Source organism: Anabas testudineus, chromosome 17 (assembly GCF_900324465.2).
Source record: "Anabas testudineus chromosome 17, fAnaTes1.2, whole genome shotgun sequence".
Classification (NCBI taxonomy): Eukaryota; Metazoa; Chordata; class Actinopteri; order Anabantiformes; family Anabantidae; genus Anabas; species Anabas testudineus.
This window is the reverse complement of record NC_046626.1, coordinates 11372449-11391714: the sequence shown is the minus strand read 5'-3', so window position 1 is coordinate 11391714 and position 19266 is coordinate 11372449. Positions and strand designations below refer to the sequence as shown.

At 39.7% G+C, this 19266-nt stretch overlaps 1 protein-coding gene across 1 annotated transcript in view; it reads left to right on the top strand.

Moving 5' to 3' along the window:
- Positions 1-19266, top strand: part of tnr (tenascin R (restrictin, janusin)) — a 143167-nt gene that overhangs the window by 83869 nt on the left and 40032 nt on the right. Inside the window, exons 7-16 of the mRNA XM_026373752.2 lie at positions 1115-1277; positions 2083-2559; positions 7893-8012; positions 8146-8289; positions 9407-9522; positions 12030-12180; positions 15096-15274; positions 15623-15713; positions 16623-16705; positions 18694-18796. Of these exons, the coding sequence (XP_026229537.1) occupies positions 1115-1277; positions 2083-2559; positions 7893-8012; positions 8146-8289; positions 9407-9522; positions 12030-12180; positions 15096-15274; positions 15623-15713; positions 16623-16705; positions 18694-18796 (1627 nt within the window). The remainder of the gene's footprint in view (positions 1-1114; positions 1278-2082; positions 2560-7892; positions 8013-8145; positions 8290-9406; positions 9523-12029; positions 12181-15095; positions 15275-15622; positions 15714-16622; positions 16706-18693; positions 18797-19266) is intronic.

The window sequence follows — 19266 nt, the reverse complement described above, 5'->3', positions numbered from 1 at the left end:
TATATATATAGGTTTCAAGAAATATCATGGCAGAAATTGAGAAGATATCAATAAGAAACAGTTTCAAAAGATATCTTGTCACAACCCTGTAAGCATCAAATGTGATGGAATTAAACAATACAATGAGAAATATGAATCTGAATCTGTACCTGCCTCGAAATCAGGTGGGATGTTAGTTCTGTTGCTGCAGCAGGAGGGAACAGTCTTTGGACATGTACCTCAAATCCAGATCAAACATCAAGCTTTGCACTGTGGCAAGAGAAAGAATGAATTTTCCAGTGTACGTCTTCTGGTGGTTGTTTAAGACCTGTTTTTTCTCTGTGCAAGCTGACTAGCTATTCTAACATTGGGGTTAGTTTAATTTGAATTTCAGTCAAAGATGATAACGTTAATAAAACAAGTTACTATTAACAGTCTATGTGGTGCTGTAACTTAGGTGAACACTAAAATACACTGACATTTAAAAAATTGATGGAGAAGATTGATCAAGATATACTGTAGGCTATATCAACCTACAGAGGATCTGTGCTGTGTCTTAAAAACTTGTTGGACTCATAAACTAGCTGCACGTTGATCTCACAGTATAAATGCCAGTAACTGGATTTCTACATTTCTTGAATCAACTATTTGTAGTAGTTGTGATTAATTAAAAATTAAAACTAGCTATCTTATCTAAAGCTAAAAAAAATGTGTTTGGACAATTGCCACCTTGGCATCCATCTTAAAATTCGTCTAGGATGTAAGCTGTTTCGAGTCTGGTAAACTGTGATGTCCAAATGTCACTGGGTGAATTTGTAATTCGCAGAATCACACAGAACAAAACAGAAACATTTTGATAGAGACTTTACCAGCTGTAGCTTATGTTTCAATTTAGCAGTTTGTTTCTTGCATCAACAGGCAACATACATTTTATTATGTCCCAAACAGTCATTTTATCCAGAGTTTATTTAAGTTCGCCACTTCCCTCTGAATTTCACATCTATGTGGAGCTTGTTTGTGCCTCTTGCTGTGGTGTAAAATTGAATAATGTTGCAGGAGGTGGTTTAAGTTAAGTTGTAGACTGTCTTGTTACTTTTTCTTATACCTCTTATACTAAACCTCCCTCCTTTATCAGGTAACATTTACTCACCGCATCAACATCCCAAAAGCTGCATGTGCTTGTCCAACAACAACCACAATCCAGCAGCTCGCCACCAGGGTGGAGATGCTTGAGAGAGAAGTTTCTCTGCTCAGAACTCAGTGTGGATCTGGATGCTGTGGAGAGGGCTCAGCCATGGGTGAGTACTGTTAAACAAAGCATCTGGATAAAGACAGATATGTATTTTTTTGTTTGTTTGCTTTTGCTGTATAACCTATTTTATTTACAGTATTTGCACCAAAATATCCCGTATCAATCATTTGACTTTTGAAAGCAAAGATACAAAGAAGATAAAAATTTGGAAACAGTCTAATATGTGGCAAGAGGGAAGAACTGGTACCGTAGGTAAAACAGGCAGAAAAAACTGTTTATACAATGAGTGAAGTGGAGACAGACAGCAGCAGAATATTGATGCTGGAGGGCAACATTTTATTCTGCTGCTCAGTCTTGGTATAAACGGTGTGGAGAAACTTGTGCTACTGGTAAAAAAAAAAGTTCCCTATTCAGGCAATGCTGCCATTATAATATTAGGGGATTAAAATGGACAGAGTTATAGGATATATAATGTTTAAAGGATCTGCTCCATTGACACCATCACCCCATTCAAATATTTTCTGAAAACTCTCCATCTCGACAGTAAGAAAATGATTATCTCCAGCAGTCACCATCTGAATTAGGATGAGGATGAAATGCTCGGCTGAGGAGGACAGTGGCACAATTAGAAATGAACAAGATGTGACAGGTTTTCATTGATGTCTTTATTTAGACTTACATTTTTAATGTTCAAAACAAAACCCCACCAGCTCTCCATTCATCTACATAAGCAATATTACCTTAAATGTCAGACTGTTCATTGAAGGACTGTTGTATAGGAAGCTTCATGTTTGAATCACCCACTGCTGAGATACATAATGCACAATAAATGCATTATTCATTTCATCCAGGTCGTTTGGACTTTATCCCAGGCTGCAGTGGTCATGGCAGCTTCAGCTTTGACCTGTGTGGCTGCATCTGCGAGGAAGGTTGGACCGGCAAAAACTGCTCAGAGCCTCGCTGCCCGGACAACTGCTCCGGCCAGGGGGTGTGTGTTGAAGGAGAGTGTGTGTGTGACCGTGACTTCGGAGGCGACAATTGCTCAGAGCCGAGGTGTCCTGCTGACTGCTCAGGGCGCGGGTTGTGTATCGACGGGGAGTGTGTGTGCGAGGAATCCTTCACTGGCGAAGACTGCATGGTCGGGAGGTGTCTCAATGACTGCTCAGATCAGGGGCTGTGTATCAACGGGACGTGCCAGTGCCGACCTGGGTATGTGGGAGAGGACTGCTCACTGGTGTACTGTGCCAACAACTGCAGCAACAAGGGAGTTTGCAAAGAGGGGTTCTGTGTCTGCCAGGAGGGCTTTGCTGGAGATGACTGCAACTCTGGTAGGCTGTTACTTTTCATCCTTCATGTGAGTTTGATCCTCTGACTGACTGAAGTACAAAAAGTAGTTTGTCTGACATTCGTGGTTCAATTCCCTGAAGCAGAAACTCTTGTCCTCCCTGAACACTTGCTGTCAGTGTGACCAGGATCAAGTGACTCAGAGCAGAAATCCACCCTTAAACAGATTTGAAAATGACACTCTGTGACCCTGAGACAGTTCAGGCTGAATTCTTGATCAGGAACAGTGAGGGCTGCCACATTAGCTGGAGTGACTCCATTGTTAAGACAGTTTTCCTGAAATAACAGACTCAATATTAGAGCATAATATTTAAGGGTATTGTAAGTAGTAGTAGTAGCAGCAGTACATTTGTGTTTTTACATAACATTTATTAGATCATGTAGTACATTGTTTACAATTATATTTAATCCAGAAACATATATTTTACCAAAGCACACACATTTTTGCAGCACATCTGTTGTACCTGTAACTATTATTACAAGTACTGCAATAATGTCAAAGTCTCATACCCAAATGATTGAATGCATGCTTCTGAGTAAAGTTTTGTTAGTATTTTGGCTTCCTCTTTAACACATTTACTTACATTGTGGGAATAATTATACAGATATGTCAACAACCAACAAAGAGTAAGACACCTCTCCTTAAGCTACTAGTTGTCACTGTTATGATTTACAGCATTGAGACATTTGGCGAGGATTCATAGAGATTTTACAGTAACTCCATCGGTTGAAAGTTCCCCAAGGCTAAACCTACAGTTCATCTCTAAATTATTTATAGTAATTTGATGTTATAAAGTCAACATTGAACACTTAAAGCTCTCTGTACTCTAGACAGTAGGTGCTGCTATTCGTGTGCTGCTGTTAAGTGGTGAGAGTTTATGGACAGATAACGGAGACAGCAGATGATTTCACATATCAGCATATGACGACACATAGCAAGAATAGAGGAAGGAATTAATTAAAACTCCTCACCCACAGTGCTCTGTGACACATGGTTGCCTATATCTGAGTCCAATTACACAGGTAGATAGATCTGATCTGCTGTATAGATTCGTGCATGTATCTACGCTCCTGAGTCGGTAAATCAAATCGAAATGAAAGCAGCACTCTCAGGTGCATCGGTTTTAGAATACGTGCCGTCCTGAAAAACAAACCCCTCTGTGCGTCAAATACAGGTGGTGGGGCGCGTGACTTGCTGGACTGCAGAAGGTGTAACAGCATTCATTTGTCAAAAGTCACATTCATCCAGGGAGAGAACTGTCACATTAGCTGCAGCTGAGGCTGTTTCAGAGGCATGCTCAGCTTTGTTCAAAGCCAGCTCTCCACGCCACAATATCAGATCCTCCTCTGCCATTTGAGGCAGCTGTCAACAACGTGATGGATGAGGATAGACAGAAGAGCAAGCAATAGAAAGACAGAAAATCATATTACTGAGGCTTACTCCTGCGTGCTGCCCTCCTATTTAATATCTGTAACAAGTGAGGGAGCTCGAATTGCTTATTTCTTTACAATTAGAAGTTAAAGTAGCCAATGTTGTGGGGGATAGTTTGCTGAATACAAAACGCAGCAGTTCAATTACTGGAGACCTGTAGGGTGACAGGCTTAAGTATTTCATGTTATCAGAAGCTGAAGAAAGCGTGATGTATTTTTGCTTCAATTATGGTGGCCTGTATTCTCCCACTATGAGAAATAATGGAGCCTGTTGAATTTAAATTGGATGTTTCAGGCATGGGGTGAGATAAAGTATATCTTTACATAAAAATATATCCACCCACAAAGCAGAGATCAACTTGTGCTGTAGAGTGGCATGTAATCGTGACAGCAGAGGTATTCTACCGTCATTTCAATGAGTCCTTATTCTACATGGGGAGAGTAGCGTTGACATCCTGACATTGTTGACATCCTCTGAGTGCTACGGCTGTGACAACTGATATTTACATTTCTCACCACGGTGATAGAGCTTTAAAGTCCTGCAGTTTATTGTATAAGTTTGCTAACATCCCTTGTCGATCTTATTTTGCCTTATTCCGTTGTATAGCATCAATCGAGTTTATCTGAACTGTGTGGCTTCTTCTACATAGCAGATTGGTTAAGTATCCCACTGCATAAAGCCTCCGTGTTTGCTTCAGTTATTATATTATTTGTCAGATTAACTGTTTCAGTAATGAAGAGTGCTTTTGCGGACATGTGACAGTCCACCTCATCACACACTTAAAAGGATCCAACATTAGAGACTAAAACCAGCAACTGATTGTATACATTTACCGTCATATCTCCGGATCTGGTTTTAGCTTGTGCGTCTAAGCCTAAACCTTTAGTATTAAAACTAATGCTGCACTGGGTGACTTTGCTCTTAATGAAAAATGTGAGATGGGTTGTACGTAAAAAAAAAAAAAAAAGGAACTTGAGAATCCAGCAAAGCAGCAATTACTTACAAGTGCATTGGACTCCTTTGTGCTTCAGAGACTGTAAAAAGTGATGGAAAAAAGACGGACCACACATGGTTCGTAATGAAGAAACATGTCATTTACTCCAGAGGAGTGGCTCACTGATGTGTCTTTTATTCATCTGTGGCACCACTATGGCACTGATGAATAAAGAAAATCTGGTTGCGGATTCAAAGACATTATGGTGGGTAAATACAATTCATTGTTGGTTTTAGTGTCTGTTTGGCTTGCTTTAAAAATAACACAAATACACAACTTAAGTTAAGCTGACAGCCACACAGACAAAGAACACATCATATTTCTTTTGTCATTCATGGTCTGTCTCTACAGCGTGAGACTGTTCTCACATTTTTGACAGAAATTGTTTTGTAGCTCGTAACAAAAGTCCTCCAACATCCAGAACCATTGTGCTGTAAGAGAAATGTTCCCGTTTTTCCTCTGTATGACAATGCATCTTTCTCAGTGTGTATTTTAGAGGTGGCTTTCCCCCAAACAAAAGCAAATATCTGGGCTGCTTTTGCATTTTGGACGGTCCAGCAAAGTGTAGGATTATAAATCAAATTTTTATTCCAGCACAGGGAACCCCCCCGCAGGCCTTCAGTTAATTTGCTTTTCACTAGTAATTAGTCATGGCAGCTATAGCAGGTGGTGTGGATGTACTGGACATCTTTACTATAGCTGTGCATTGAGGCCCCTGCCATCTTCAGCATGCTCGGAGTTTGTTTATTCAAAGTGTGCAGGCTTTACCTGAATAGCTCTCTTAATTTGAGCAAGTGAAATGACCTAAAGGTTTGTTCAGTGAAAATATAATCTAACCAAAGAACTACTGTACATCAACTCACCAAATTAAAATAATAAAACAATAATGCAATTATGCCTAAATAGCTTTGCAAGCAAAACTGAACTGATTGAGAACCGTCTGGATTGACTGTCATGTCTAATCCTGTATATAATATCCATTTAGTACAATGAGTATTACAAAGAGCACACAAAAAACAGTAGAACACATATTACACATAAACCTGAACATACTGTATTTAATACTGAAACTTTTAGTGTAGTCTGTTAATTAACACGAGAAATGCCATTACACAAAGTAGCCTGAAGGTTAGTTACTCCTGTGAAGATACACTGACCTCCACTGTCAGCTGGAGTTTTACCATCAAGGTTTTCGTTGAGTAGTTTCTGCTGTATCTGCCTATGATAGCATACTGATTAGATCTAATGAGACTTAAACACTCCGGGCGAGATCCTTGAATAACCTTCAGCAAATCCCCCTTTTGAAACAAACCCTAGGATGGATACATGCCTGAGAAATGGTTTCACGATTTATCAGAAATTGACAAGACTGAACTCCTGAGCATTTAAATTAGTTTTCAAGTGATATCATCTTACACATGAATGCAGATAAGTAACACAAGTAATTAGTTGTGAGATAATACAGGCTGAAGGTCTTAACTCACATTCCTATTTTCTACCTGGATAGAGATATTGGTAGATATAGCTTTTAAAATTGTTTGTGACCCTTAGATATAAAAAGCATAAGAGAAGTGTATTTATACACTAGCCCAGTCACAAAGGTGAGGAACTCTCTTCATACTTGGAGAAATGTTAATAGGGTGTCTTCATCTGTCCTCGGTACAAATTTCAATAGCGTGAATAAGTATTTGCTTTCAGCCTAACGGGTTGTTGTAGCGACAACAAAGAGAGATGTTGCAACAAATCTTTTCGGGACAATGAGTGTAAAGTTCCAGATTTTAGCTTAAATATTGACTAAACGTTCAGAGCAACCTTTTCCAAAGTGCTCACTTGAGAGTCTGACCTTGACTTCTTACTGGAGTTAACTTTGATGCTGCTTGTCTCTTCAGCTTCATGCATGACCGCATTCAATCACCCCTCTTCCATCCCACAGATTATCACTCCCTCTTTGTTATTTTTTTCCACAAATGTGATGAATCTCGGTCCTGTTGATGAAATAAATCTAGCTAAGTGAATGCTGCAGGAGTCGCCCCCCCAGTGCAGGTTCAGCGATTGGAAATGAGCGAGCTACTGTACAGCATGCAGCCATCTGTCGAGTATGTGAGGAAGTAGCTGAACCAGCTACTGAAGTATCCAAAGGCTCCCTGAGGAGGACTCAGGGCTGTGCTCCTGTATCACAGGATGTAGAGATGAGGGGGTGAGAAGTTGTTTATGACACCACTCGCGCTCACTGCTCTTTTATTCCTTTGGTCTGTTTCCTCCTTTTCTGTTTCTACCTCATTTAACACTCTTTCCGTGAGTCACTCTCCTAAGTTGTCTCCTTCCTCTCTTCTACCCTGTGTGCTTGAACGTCTTAATTTCATTTATTAAAACTGTTTGTATCTTTTGTCGCGTCCTCTCCTTTATGCCCTTCACCTGCCTCTCCTCCCCTTTTTTTTTTTTTGGCAGAGGGAGCTGTAAACACTCTTGTTTATGTCTCCACATTTACATTCAACACCACCTCTCAGGTTTTATGGCTTGACAATCTCCACTTCAACCTGAATGAATGGCAGTGCTTCTCCCTCTAATGTCAACACTGAGCCTCTTGTTGGCACAAGCACTGACTTCTTTTACTGGCTGCAATGCAGTCTGATCGAGTCCGAGACGGACTCAGTGAGCTGTCCTCTACGTTCTTTATCTTTTTAAAAAATATATGAATGCAACTTGACACTATCTAAAATTGAACAGGCAAAAGATCTTATTTTTGCAGGTTTCCAGCTGAGGTAAGCTATTGCCAACAGTAATCTTGTAACCCTGGCACGTTTCAAATGTGATGTACTGTGATGCTAAATACGGAAACATTAGGTGTTTATACCCAATTGTTTTTATTTTGTTTTATTTTGTTGTAACAGTGGCACCCGTCATGAACTTGGTTGTACGAGGCAAAACAGATAGCACTATTGACCTGGAGTGGGTGGGCTCCGCTGTGCTGACAGATTTCTTGGTGACATACACACCAAGCAGCCCTGGAGGTTAGTACAGATCCCGCCGGCCTTTAAAGCAAGAAAGGTCGTAATTTAACTTTAAATCACTTCAAACTGTCTTGGTAGCAAACACTGTTTCCTTCTAACTGAATCGATGTATCTGTGTATGTTTCTCTCACAGGCGTACAGCTAGAGATACGAATTCCAGGAAATACCACTGCATGCAGGATTTCGGGCTTGGACGCAGGCTTAGAGTACAACATCAATGTGTTCGCTGTCATTAACAACAGTATCAGCGTCCCTAACAGCATTACTGTTTGGACCTGTAAGTACAGTCCTGGACTTGTTTTATCAGGGGGTTCTCACTGGGGGCTAAAATATACATTTAGCCATTTTGGCATTTGGCCCCTTCATGCAGTAGAGCGGGCTTGAAGTCCCGGCTGTGGCCTACCTCCAGTGGGGGTCCTTAAGCAAGACCTACTTGTAAGTCGCTTTGGATAAAAGACTAAATGTAAAATATAATCCAATGCTGTCAATAAAATATTAATGTAATATCTACATTTACTTTACTTAAAAAAATACGGTCATATATTCAGAAATGCGCCCAGTTTTTGTTTGTTCTGTTAAATCTTCCCAAAGATGTCTGACACTGTTAATCGACTGAGAGTACCACCTGCTCCTCTGTGGCTGCGAGTCTTACCTGTAACACCTGCTTGGTGTCAGTCACACTACAATACACATTCAAACAAATGCACAAACAAGCAAACACACATCCGGACACCTTTTGACTGTGTCTCCTGGCTCATATTATTACCAGGTCATCAGACCCTGATAGAGAAACAGGGCTCGCTTCACTCTGCTGCTTGTTTCCAGTGACCAGAGAGTTGGTTACAAACTGTCAGAGACCAACAGTGTTATGATTAGTGGGGCGTTAACAGGTCAAATTATCGATTTCACAGATACATGAATTTCATTTTACTGACAAATTTATTAACAGAGTCAATTTATGGAAACTAAGCTTAATACAAATACTGTATTTTTTCATGGTGATATGATTTAGTGATTTACATTAATTATATTGAATTATGAAACATACTATTTGATTATACAAAAAACTGTTTAACTTCACAATCCAGTACTATATAGTACTACATGCACCACATGCCACACCAACATGTTCAATGTGTTTAGAACCATATTATTTATTTATTTTACTTTGCTTGGTCTGTCAAGTTAAAATAAAATGCTAAACATATTGTACAATTAAAAACCATATTGCAGCATGACTCATGATCAAAAGCTGGAGAATAAAAAAAAAACAGAAGCAACGAAATAGAAAATAAATATAACAGAAATAAGATTCAGTATCACACATGATGCTATAGTGATTAATGTGTGTGGTTCACTGAAGAACAATAATATGTCTCTCACTACCTCTGCAGATCTCTCCAATCCAGATGGTTTAGTCTTCAAATTCATCACTGAGACATCAGTGGAAGTCCACTGGAAACCCTTTTACTATTCCTTCGATGGATGGGAAATCAGCTTCATCCCCAAGGTAGAGTAAAGCTGTGTGTGAACGACAACTTCACTGCTCTTGTGCAGGCAAAAAGCTATAGGAAAGAGAAAATACAAGACACAACTGTAGATTTTTTTTCCATTTTGCTTGTTGTTCAAACTAAATATTCGTGATTGAAAGTAATTATTTTCAAATCTCACTAATGCCAATCTTTAAATGACTTTCTAAATGTCTGTGTGGAAGCAGGAAGAAAAATAACTGGATGGATTTAGGTTTTCTTGGGGGTTTGCTCAACTTGAAGCCCATACCAAATTAGACAAGCGGATTGCTCTAAGCTTATTGGCTAATAGATGGATGAGCCATTAAACCCTTTTCCAGAATAACCCTTCATAAAACCACAGCAGGACCAGGTTCAAAGCCAGAAAGCAAAAACCTTTCTCCTCCTAATTCCTGCTGTAAACTCAGCTTCTGTCTGCACTCTAATCTCGTGCCCTCTCACAGTAATTGGTTTTCTCCTTTTAGGTGTTCTCAGGGGGAGATATCCTTTGGTCCAGTTAGACTTCAAGCCTTAAATCTCATTGTTCAGATGTTTTTTGTGTTTATTTCAAACCCTATTAAGGTAAAAAAAAAATCTGAATGAACTAGAAATGGGCCTCCTAGTTTCATTTGATTGATTTTTGGCCCTATCTATCTAATCTTCCATGTCTCTCTCTTATAATCTTTTACTCACCCTGACCAATCTCTTACATTTACTTTCCATCCTCCACCTCTTGGTCAAGACTTCTGTCTCTACCTTAGAAGACACCTTCCACTCCTCCCTCACCTCTCTCAATCCATTTCTATATACAGTATGTTCCTCCCCTTGCTTCCCCTCCTTCGCTCGAGCCACAGGGGAAATCATATTATGAGTTGGCATTCCCTCCCCAACTCCCCCCCGTGGATTTAATCCAGCAATGGGGATTGTGAATTTTGACAATCTCGTAATGAAAGTGGGCATGAAAGCTTTGGCCTTTGCGAACAAACGCAGAACTCACTACTCTGTAAAAAGAAAACAGAAAGGAGGAGAGGGAGGCTGATCTTCAAGACCCGCCAATAACAGTATTAGAAACAGCCACAGTGGATATGTGACCTTCAAATAAAAACACTGTACCGTGCAGCCTCTAACCTACCACATCACTGAATGTTATATTTTGGGCTTTTTGTAATGAATTGATATAGCCGGAAAACAATCGGAGAGCACTACTACTAGCATTGTACAAGTATCAGAGTCATATGCAGTCCTGAAAAATAATCCTGGTATTGATTTTTCCATTAAAGATACCAGGGGTATTTCTTGCCGTTCTTGTTGTAGCTTTCTCACACACAACCACACATAACGATTTGTTTTCCTTAAGCAGCTCAACATTGTGATTCATGGTGAATAATCACACAAGTGGTCGAAGCTCAAAGGTCTGGACACATGATGAGACTGCTCAAATCGGCATCATTCACTTTATGTTGGCAGATGATGTCGACATGAATGATGTTAATACATGCCTGTGGCTATAACACTGTTCAAATTGCACTTTGTAACTTATTCCCTGACTCCTGGGATGAAGAGCCGGAGATGTACAGAACCTTAGGAGCTTATGAATCTGCTTTATGATGAAGAAATTGTGTGAAATTAAGTGAAATTAAAAAAGCATGAGTAGAAGATTTATGTAAAGGGTCATTTCACCAAAATTCAAAAAATATATCTTCTCATTTCCCCTAGTATCTAACACTGTTTTGTTTCAATAACATCTTGCTAAAATGTCATGCTGTTTTATGAGAACTACACACGAGTGCAGCGGGATATAATGTTACTGTGATATTTTGTACATTTAGTGTTACTGCCTGCATTTAACCGTACCATTATTGATATCGAGCAACATTACTGTTGTTCTGTGACTGCCCGCTCTGCTAATTTGGCTGAGGTGATTAAAAGGATTACATCTCTAATTACACTTTTGATTCAGAAAAGTAGCAAGCTGTTATATGTTCTGCTTTAATACAAGCCGTCATAGTGCAGGCTTTTGGGGATCTTGGAGCAGCAGTAGGTGCAACATCTGTCTGTTGGCAGGAAGTCCATGTGCAACACGGGTTCTCTGAGAACAGCTGGGAATAGCAGGGGCTCCATATGGATGAGTGACAGGCCTTTGGAAATGTACAGTGCTGCCTCTGCAGAACAGGGCTGGAGAAATACCACCGTAGCATACATACTCATTTTTGCCAAGTAACATAGTTTCACAATGTAATGTGCTAAGCCATCGAAATATTTAAAACTAAGTCAAGAGAAAAACATCCTCAGTTTTCAGTTCAGAAAATTATGTACGGTGTAAAAATTAGCTGCATCAGTCACAGTTTATGTCATACTAGTAGAGGATTGTATTTTAACTGCCAGATGATTTATCTCCACTGAGAGAAGTTTGTGCCACACAGTAGCTGACATTTACTTAAAATATGCAAACAGTGTGCAGCAGAGTCCCAGTTTCTGTTCATCTCATCAGTTCTGTGTTTCATCTCAGGATAATGATGGAGGGATGACTGCACAGCTGCCCAGCACCATCACCTCTTTCGTGCAGACAGGTCTGAGACCAGGGGAGGAGTATACCGTTAACCTGGTGGCGCTCCGAGATCAGGGCCGGAGTCAGCCGGTCACTGCTACAGTCGTGACATGTATGTATTAAAAAAAACAGCAGATTTTTTTACATTAGGATGGATACAAGTTTTGAATTCCTGTGCGATTTTAGTGTTTTTGTCTGTTCACCTCACTGAGTGGGTTCAGAAAACCTCTCTACTTTTTTAACATTTACAGTACACGTTGTAACAAACAAGTGCATTTTCTATTTATACTTTAATTATTGCGAGTATGGCTGCAAATAACATTTACTTTCGCAATTAAATCATCTGCCCATTAAGCTCAAGGTGACAATTTTAAGCTGCTTATTTCGACTAAACAACAGCTCATAACCCAGTGTTGTTTAGTTTACAATATTTATTTAACAGAGAAAAACGGCATCATTGTGTAAAAATTGGCAAATGTTCAGTATTTTTGCTTGATAAATTACTTGCATCATTATTTTTTATTATAACTGTTAGTGATTAATTTACCATGAAGTGATTAAATTAAATGTAACATACTTATTCCTGCACACACACAGTACAAACTCGGCCAAATACCCTGGGCATAAGCAGTGAGTGTCACCTTGACGTATTTGTTGTTCTGCCATCATTTATGTCCCTGGTGTAAACCTCACTGAGCTGCTGCCCCCTCCCTTCACCCAGCTGACACTACTTAGACAGCTGTGATAGATCCAATTCAAACCTCATCCATAAAAATTTGAACTGATGTCTGTAGTCAAAACACCATCAATTTCCTGTCAAATCTTCATTTTGCTGGTTGTAATTAAGTAAGAATTAATCATTTATGGCACTCTGTCATTAATTTTTCACGACGGCCCACTGCAGGACACCTTATTGGATAAAGAAAGAGGAAAAGACAAATTTGAAGTTACTTAATTATTTATAACTAAGATTTATCCTTCCTTGGAGACGGAGGCAGTGCAAAGAGGAGTTGGAGGAAAACCACAGGGAGGGTAAAGCTGATGGGAACTGGTTTTCTGCCGCTGCCTTCCTCAGGATGTTTTCTAGGACAACACCCAAGGGGCCAATTTTTAATACATCAAGGATCAGGGTGGACCTACAATATGTCAAGCTTGAGTCGAGCACTTATTTAGATTTTAGGAGCTTAAAGAAAGATTTAAAAAGGAGAACACTGGCTTTGTATTGTTCAGTGTGAAATCTGTCATTCACATGTGTTCCCCCTGGGACCGCAACACAGACTAATTATGCTATCACTAAACAGTGTGGTGCTTTCAGTTTAAACTAAGCTTTGTGTTGTGTGCTATTATGCTTGGTTCTTCAACATGAAATGATGGTTTGTCACCTTTTTCAAACTTAGCTGTAGAATTATTAAAACTAATTGTCATAAAAGGAGCATAAATGCCAATTAAGTTGTAGCTTTGAGCCCCGTTTAACTGCAGCAGGATTGTGTCAAGAAAAGTGTAGATGTGAGGATCAAAAGCACCAGCATTTTCCCAGACATTTACTAATGCAACAGTCTGAATTTCTTCACTGCAAACTAAGCACAAGACTGAAGCTAAACAAAAAGTAACTGTTGCTCCTGATTAGTGGAAGGAAGTTTCCCCTGCTGCCCAAAATAAATCTTGCCGAATTAGCAACTTGACCTGATGCAGACACATGAGACTAAGACACAAACATTTATTATTAAGACCATTTAACATTAGGTAACATTGAGTCAGTTTTTTGTGTTGTAAAAAGGAATTAGTAAAATGCAGGATTAATATTCTGGAGTCAACCGTCCTAATCAAAAATTCTTAACAAAGTAGGAAAAAATATTTGACAAAAAAGCAAACCAGACAAAATATCAAAAGACGACCCTGTAAAGCAACAGATGGAACGAAATAATTAACCAATTAATGAAATAGAGCATTAATTATCACGTCCTGTGGCACCTCATTATCCTGACTGATATGTATTTATTTTGGCATTTAATTCTCACAAATATAGCACAAGGAGAAAAGCTTTAGTGAATCTCGTGTCAACTCTGAAATGGGTTTTTCTCATCAAGTCTGATGTGTTTCCCGCTCTTCACACCTTATAAATGTTGTTTTCCAGCAACCAGCCAGTTGTGACTTATGTTTTACACCTTGCACAGATAAAGCGTGTTGTCTCAGCGTGCGTCAGGTCTGATAAGTTTTACATGTTTACCTGTCATCAGAGTTTTGTGATAAAAGTCCTCATCTACAGTCCTGCCACGAAAGCTTGTCTAGTTTTCTTTTTTAGCTTCTGACTGAAGTGGTCAGATTAGGAATACTGTTTACTTATTCTTTGATTTTGTTAAATTTAATTAGAATTTGAATGAGACTGCATGTTTTTCAAGTAGGTTAAGTTCTTGAACAGCTGCCTTTGGTTAGATAACATTTCCTTTTTTTTTAGCAAAGTGGAATTTATAGATAAATATGTTGTCAAAAAGGCATTATTAGATTTATTATTTTAATTAGATCAATAAAAATTGGCAATTGTTTTGATAGGGTAACATTTTAAGTCACTTTTAAGCCAAAGATTCTCTAGTTTCTAGTTTGTCTAGTGGAGAATTTGCTGCTTGTTTTTAAGCTTTATGTCACAGATAAACTTCAAGAACCTTCAAATGGGTCACAGCATCAGTTTTGGTAGATGTGATGCTAAGTGGGACAGTTCTACTAGGCTACTAGCAAATAATTTCTTTCATTTGTCTTGTTTCTTTGTAAAGAGGTTTTAAACATTCAAGAAAATCTCAGTAATCTCAGTGACTATCAGACTTTTCACACCTGTGTGCAGAGGTTATAAGTAGACACTGCTGTATTGTAAATTCAGCATCTTTAGGTTTTACAGTGTCTTGTTAGTCAAGTAACTGAGGAAAACATAATCAGATTAAAAACAAATGAACTACAACTTGTAAGAAAGCCAATAATAAAGAGTTAAATTAGAAATAGAAATGTCAAACAATAATTATACTTCTTTTTACACAGTGATTGATGGCCCCACTCAGCTGGTCGTGCGAGACGTGTCAGATACTGTGGCGTTTGTGGAATGGACACCACCAAAAGCAAAGATTGATCAGATCGTGCTGCGTTACGGCCTCATTGGAGGAGAGGGGCCGCGGACAACTTTCCGCCTCCAGCCTACACTTAGCCAGTACTCACTGCAGGTCGGTGTGTGTGTGTGGGTTTGTGTGTTTGTGTGAGCCTCATCGTGTCCTGAGGTCACAGATCTGATTATACAGGCACATTATGTGGACTCACCTGCCATCTGGGGACAGAACAGCCAGTTTCCACCAGTTAAACAGTTTATCTTTGTTGAGAGTTGGCTTTGGGGTTATTACATTGTACTCACAAATATAGTATTACTAATACGATGTGTGTGTGCTTGTCATGCTTGTTAAATTATCTAATCTCTACCAGCCTTCTGTGTCTGGAGATAAAACAAAAACAAATGGAAAAAATCCATGCAAAGGGATTTACCAGACTAAAATGTCCCCGTTTTTTCTGTGGCACAGGTTTTGCGTCCTGGCTCACGTTACGAGGTGTCAGTCAGTGGTGTGAGGAAAGGAAACGAGAGCGGATCCATTTCCACTGAATTCACTACCGGTGAGGTCTAAAAACAAGCAGCTGTGGTGACGGTGTGTGATTCTCTGCTTGCCTCTGGGGAATAGAGCAGTGATCACATATGGTCTAATGCCTGCCACACTGTTTATCTATATTGGATGTGGTGGTAAACATCTGTTCGGAGTATTTGTTGCTCACATGAAGTTTGTGCAGGAGAAACTACATTTGTGGAAATATTATTCTGATCTGTTTTAAATGCAAACAAGTATGGTGGCCCTAAGAGCTCAAAGCCCTGCACCTGTTTACATGAATAAACACAAGCAAATTAAGAAAATATCTCCTTACTAACCCAAGTTGAAAATACATGCTCAGCATTTTAAAACTGTAACAAGCAAATAGGCCACAGCGACGCTGCCGAGTTCACTGCAGATATCTTGAAAAGTATGTTTTAAAATCTGAGACACTGGCGAACTTTACAAGTCGCAGTGGCAACAATGAGCTTGTCTCTGTGTCACATCACTTTTAAAGTGTTCCTAGGAAACATGTCTGTTGCTTCTGTTACTTGCCGGTCTTGACTGTTTTCTAAATGCTCTGCCTAAAGTCACAGTTGTGAAGTTGTTTTAATTTGCTTCTGTTTTGTCTTTTAATGTGTTTTTTCTTTAGTTGCGATGTGTTGATTTCTTACAGCTACTGGAAACAGCAACATAGGCATTTCAAAATATTTATTTCTAAGTTCTACACTGTAGCAGAAGATAAAATAACATGTTGACATGTTGGGTAATGCATTTGATTTGCACTTAATTCTGTAATCTCACCAACAGACAAACTGTAGTAATGACAGCTGCTGTATCTGTGCGTGATGCTGTTTAAACTGCTGATGTTTGCTTGTTCATACTCCCTGAGAATTGGTCTCAGTGTCCCCAACATTGTCAGCTTTATCGTTTTTCTCAGAGATTGATGCCCCTAAGAACCTGCGGCTCGTGTCCAAGACCTCCACCACCCTGGAGCTGGAATGGGATAACAGTGAGGCTGAGGTAATTAGACATGGACCAACTAGAGGTGTGGTTGATGGGTGTATTATGTGAATATTTTTAATACAAAGTCTGCAGGTAATATGAAGCTTTCAGTGGTGGAAATATGTAAATAATTATATTTATTTTTGTTGCGCACTTTGATAATATACATTAGGTTATCTGGACGTTGAATCATGGCAACTGGACTTGCTTCTTGTTAGATCCAAACGTTTCACTTCTAATCCAAGTAGCTTCTTTAGTGTGAAGATAGTTGGTTAGAGACCACAAATGTATCCTCCAAGTTGATTCTACTTCACCCCTTGGCCTGAATAGGCGCGCCAGGTGAAACAATTGAAGAGGAGGATGTGAAGGATGTAATAGTCACACCTCTGCCAACCCCTCTTATCCCCTAAAGTGGGTCGTTAGGTGTGTCCAACCTGGTGCAGGTGTGCCTAAGGCCTCCACCTCTGTGCGATCATCATTGTTATATGTTAGACGGCAGACTGGAAATAGAGATTTATCCCCACTGACCAGTACCTTGTGTTTGACTCACATCATCCACTACAACACCGACTAGGACTCATCAGGACCCTTAATCATAAAGAGCAAAACATCCCCACCTCCACAAAAGCCTAAAAGAAGGAAGACAGGCATCTCAAGACCTGTGGATACCCCCAGTGGGCCTTCAACAAGGCAGGATCCTGTTCCAGAAAAAGAACAACGGAACAGCTGGAGTCCCAAGTCCAACGCAAAAACCTGGTCATTCCTTAAATCGCTGGGTTTTTAGAGAAGCTGAAAAGGATTTTTAGAAAACACAGCATACCTGTCTACTTCAAACCCACCAAAATGCACAGGCAGAAACTCGTCCTCCACCCCAAAGACTGGACTCCAAAACACAAGATGAGCAATATAGTGTATGGACAAGGACACTCATTCAAAGACAATGATGTTCACATATTGGACAAACAAGTGGTTTGAGAGGAGGGGTGAGGGAAGCCTTGCATGTGCAAATCAACACCCCCCCCCCCACTCAACAGAGGTGGAGGCTTTGGACACAACCTGTCTCCTATTTACTGTATCATCCTGCCCTTTCATCCACCCCCAGAAAGATCAGGCCGAATTCCCACCTGAACCAGGTTGGACACACTTAACGGCCCACTTTAGGGGATAAGAGGTGTGACTATTACATCCTCCCCTTCCATTGTTTCACCTAACGCGCCTTTTCAGGACAGGGGTAAAGTGAAACTAAACCTTGTATAAATTTTGATCTCAAACCAACTATTTTCAGACTGAAGAAGCTACTTGGAGGAGTAGAGAAGGTAGTCCAGTAGTCCCAAAAAATAAAGTTCTTTGATCTTTCCATGTGAAGTACCAAATTGTCCTAAAATACTAAATAGTTTCTACAGGATTTCAGAAACCTAGGTGTCCTTTATATTACAGAGAATAAGTTGAGTCCCATTTGGAAATTAACTGAAAATTTGTTATCAGTCTAATGACCTCCACTTGTTCTTGACTCTTCCTGCACAGCAGGTTGTCATTTCGCCCATAAATTATCTTAGTCTTATTTTCTTGAGCATTGTTTCACCACAGACTGCATTTGCATTGCACTTTTTTCCTTTTGTCAGCCTGGCAAAGCCAATAATAGCAATTGAACAATTACTTTACTGGGTACAAATGATCACTCAATGATTTACTCTGAATTAAAATGTAATAAATCATGTTGTTTCACTCAGTAGTCACAGTGATATTTCCAGGGCTCACTAACTACACAACCAGACTTATGAAGCCAGTCTGTCTTGATGCCTGTTAGTGCTGCAAATTTATTCATCCTCATGATTCTGCAGAGTGTTGACAGAGAGCCAAATATCATACTGAGCCTATGCAAAATAAAACATTTTTCTCTGAGCCACCAGCCATGCAGAGTAAAATCCAAAGCTGTATAGAAACTATTTCTTATAAATGTTACTTTCATTTTGGTATTGTAAATGTTCAAATATGTTTAAATGTAGGTGGATGGCTACCAGGTGGTGTACAGCACCTTAGCAGGAGACCAGTATGATAAAGTCATTGTACCGCGAAATGAAGGCGCCACCACAAAGACCACTCTCACAGGTAACTGAAGAGGAGGGAGGTGTTCTTTTTTATGCAGTTTGTCGGCTATTTGATTTTCCATGAATTATTTATCATCATCTGCAGGTTTCTTTTAGAGATCTCCTGATGTCTTTAGCATTATCACATTACATCTCACGTGTAGTCAAGAAGAACACGTGTGTTTTACATGGCAGGATCATTTGCAGAGCTAACACTTGGCTGACAGGCTACTGATTGTATCTGTAGAATGGCTTGTTGTCCTGCAGGCATATTGAAAGGCTGTCAGAAAGTAGGGGTCAGCTGGGATGTTTTTTCTCAAAGGCCATAGTGCTGGAAAGGGCATGGCCGGCATAAGAATAAAAGCAAAAGGTCTTTCTGTTATTCTGTTTCCCCACTGCAATCAATGCTCCCTCTGCTCTTATTCTTTCTCTGTCACTCTCATTTTCTCTCTCCCACACTCTCTGCACTAATAATCTCTGTCACGCCTGCTC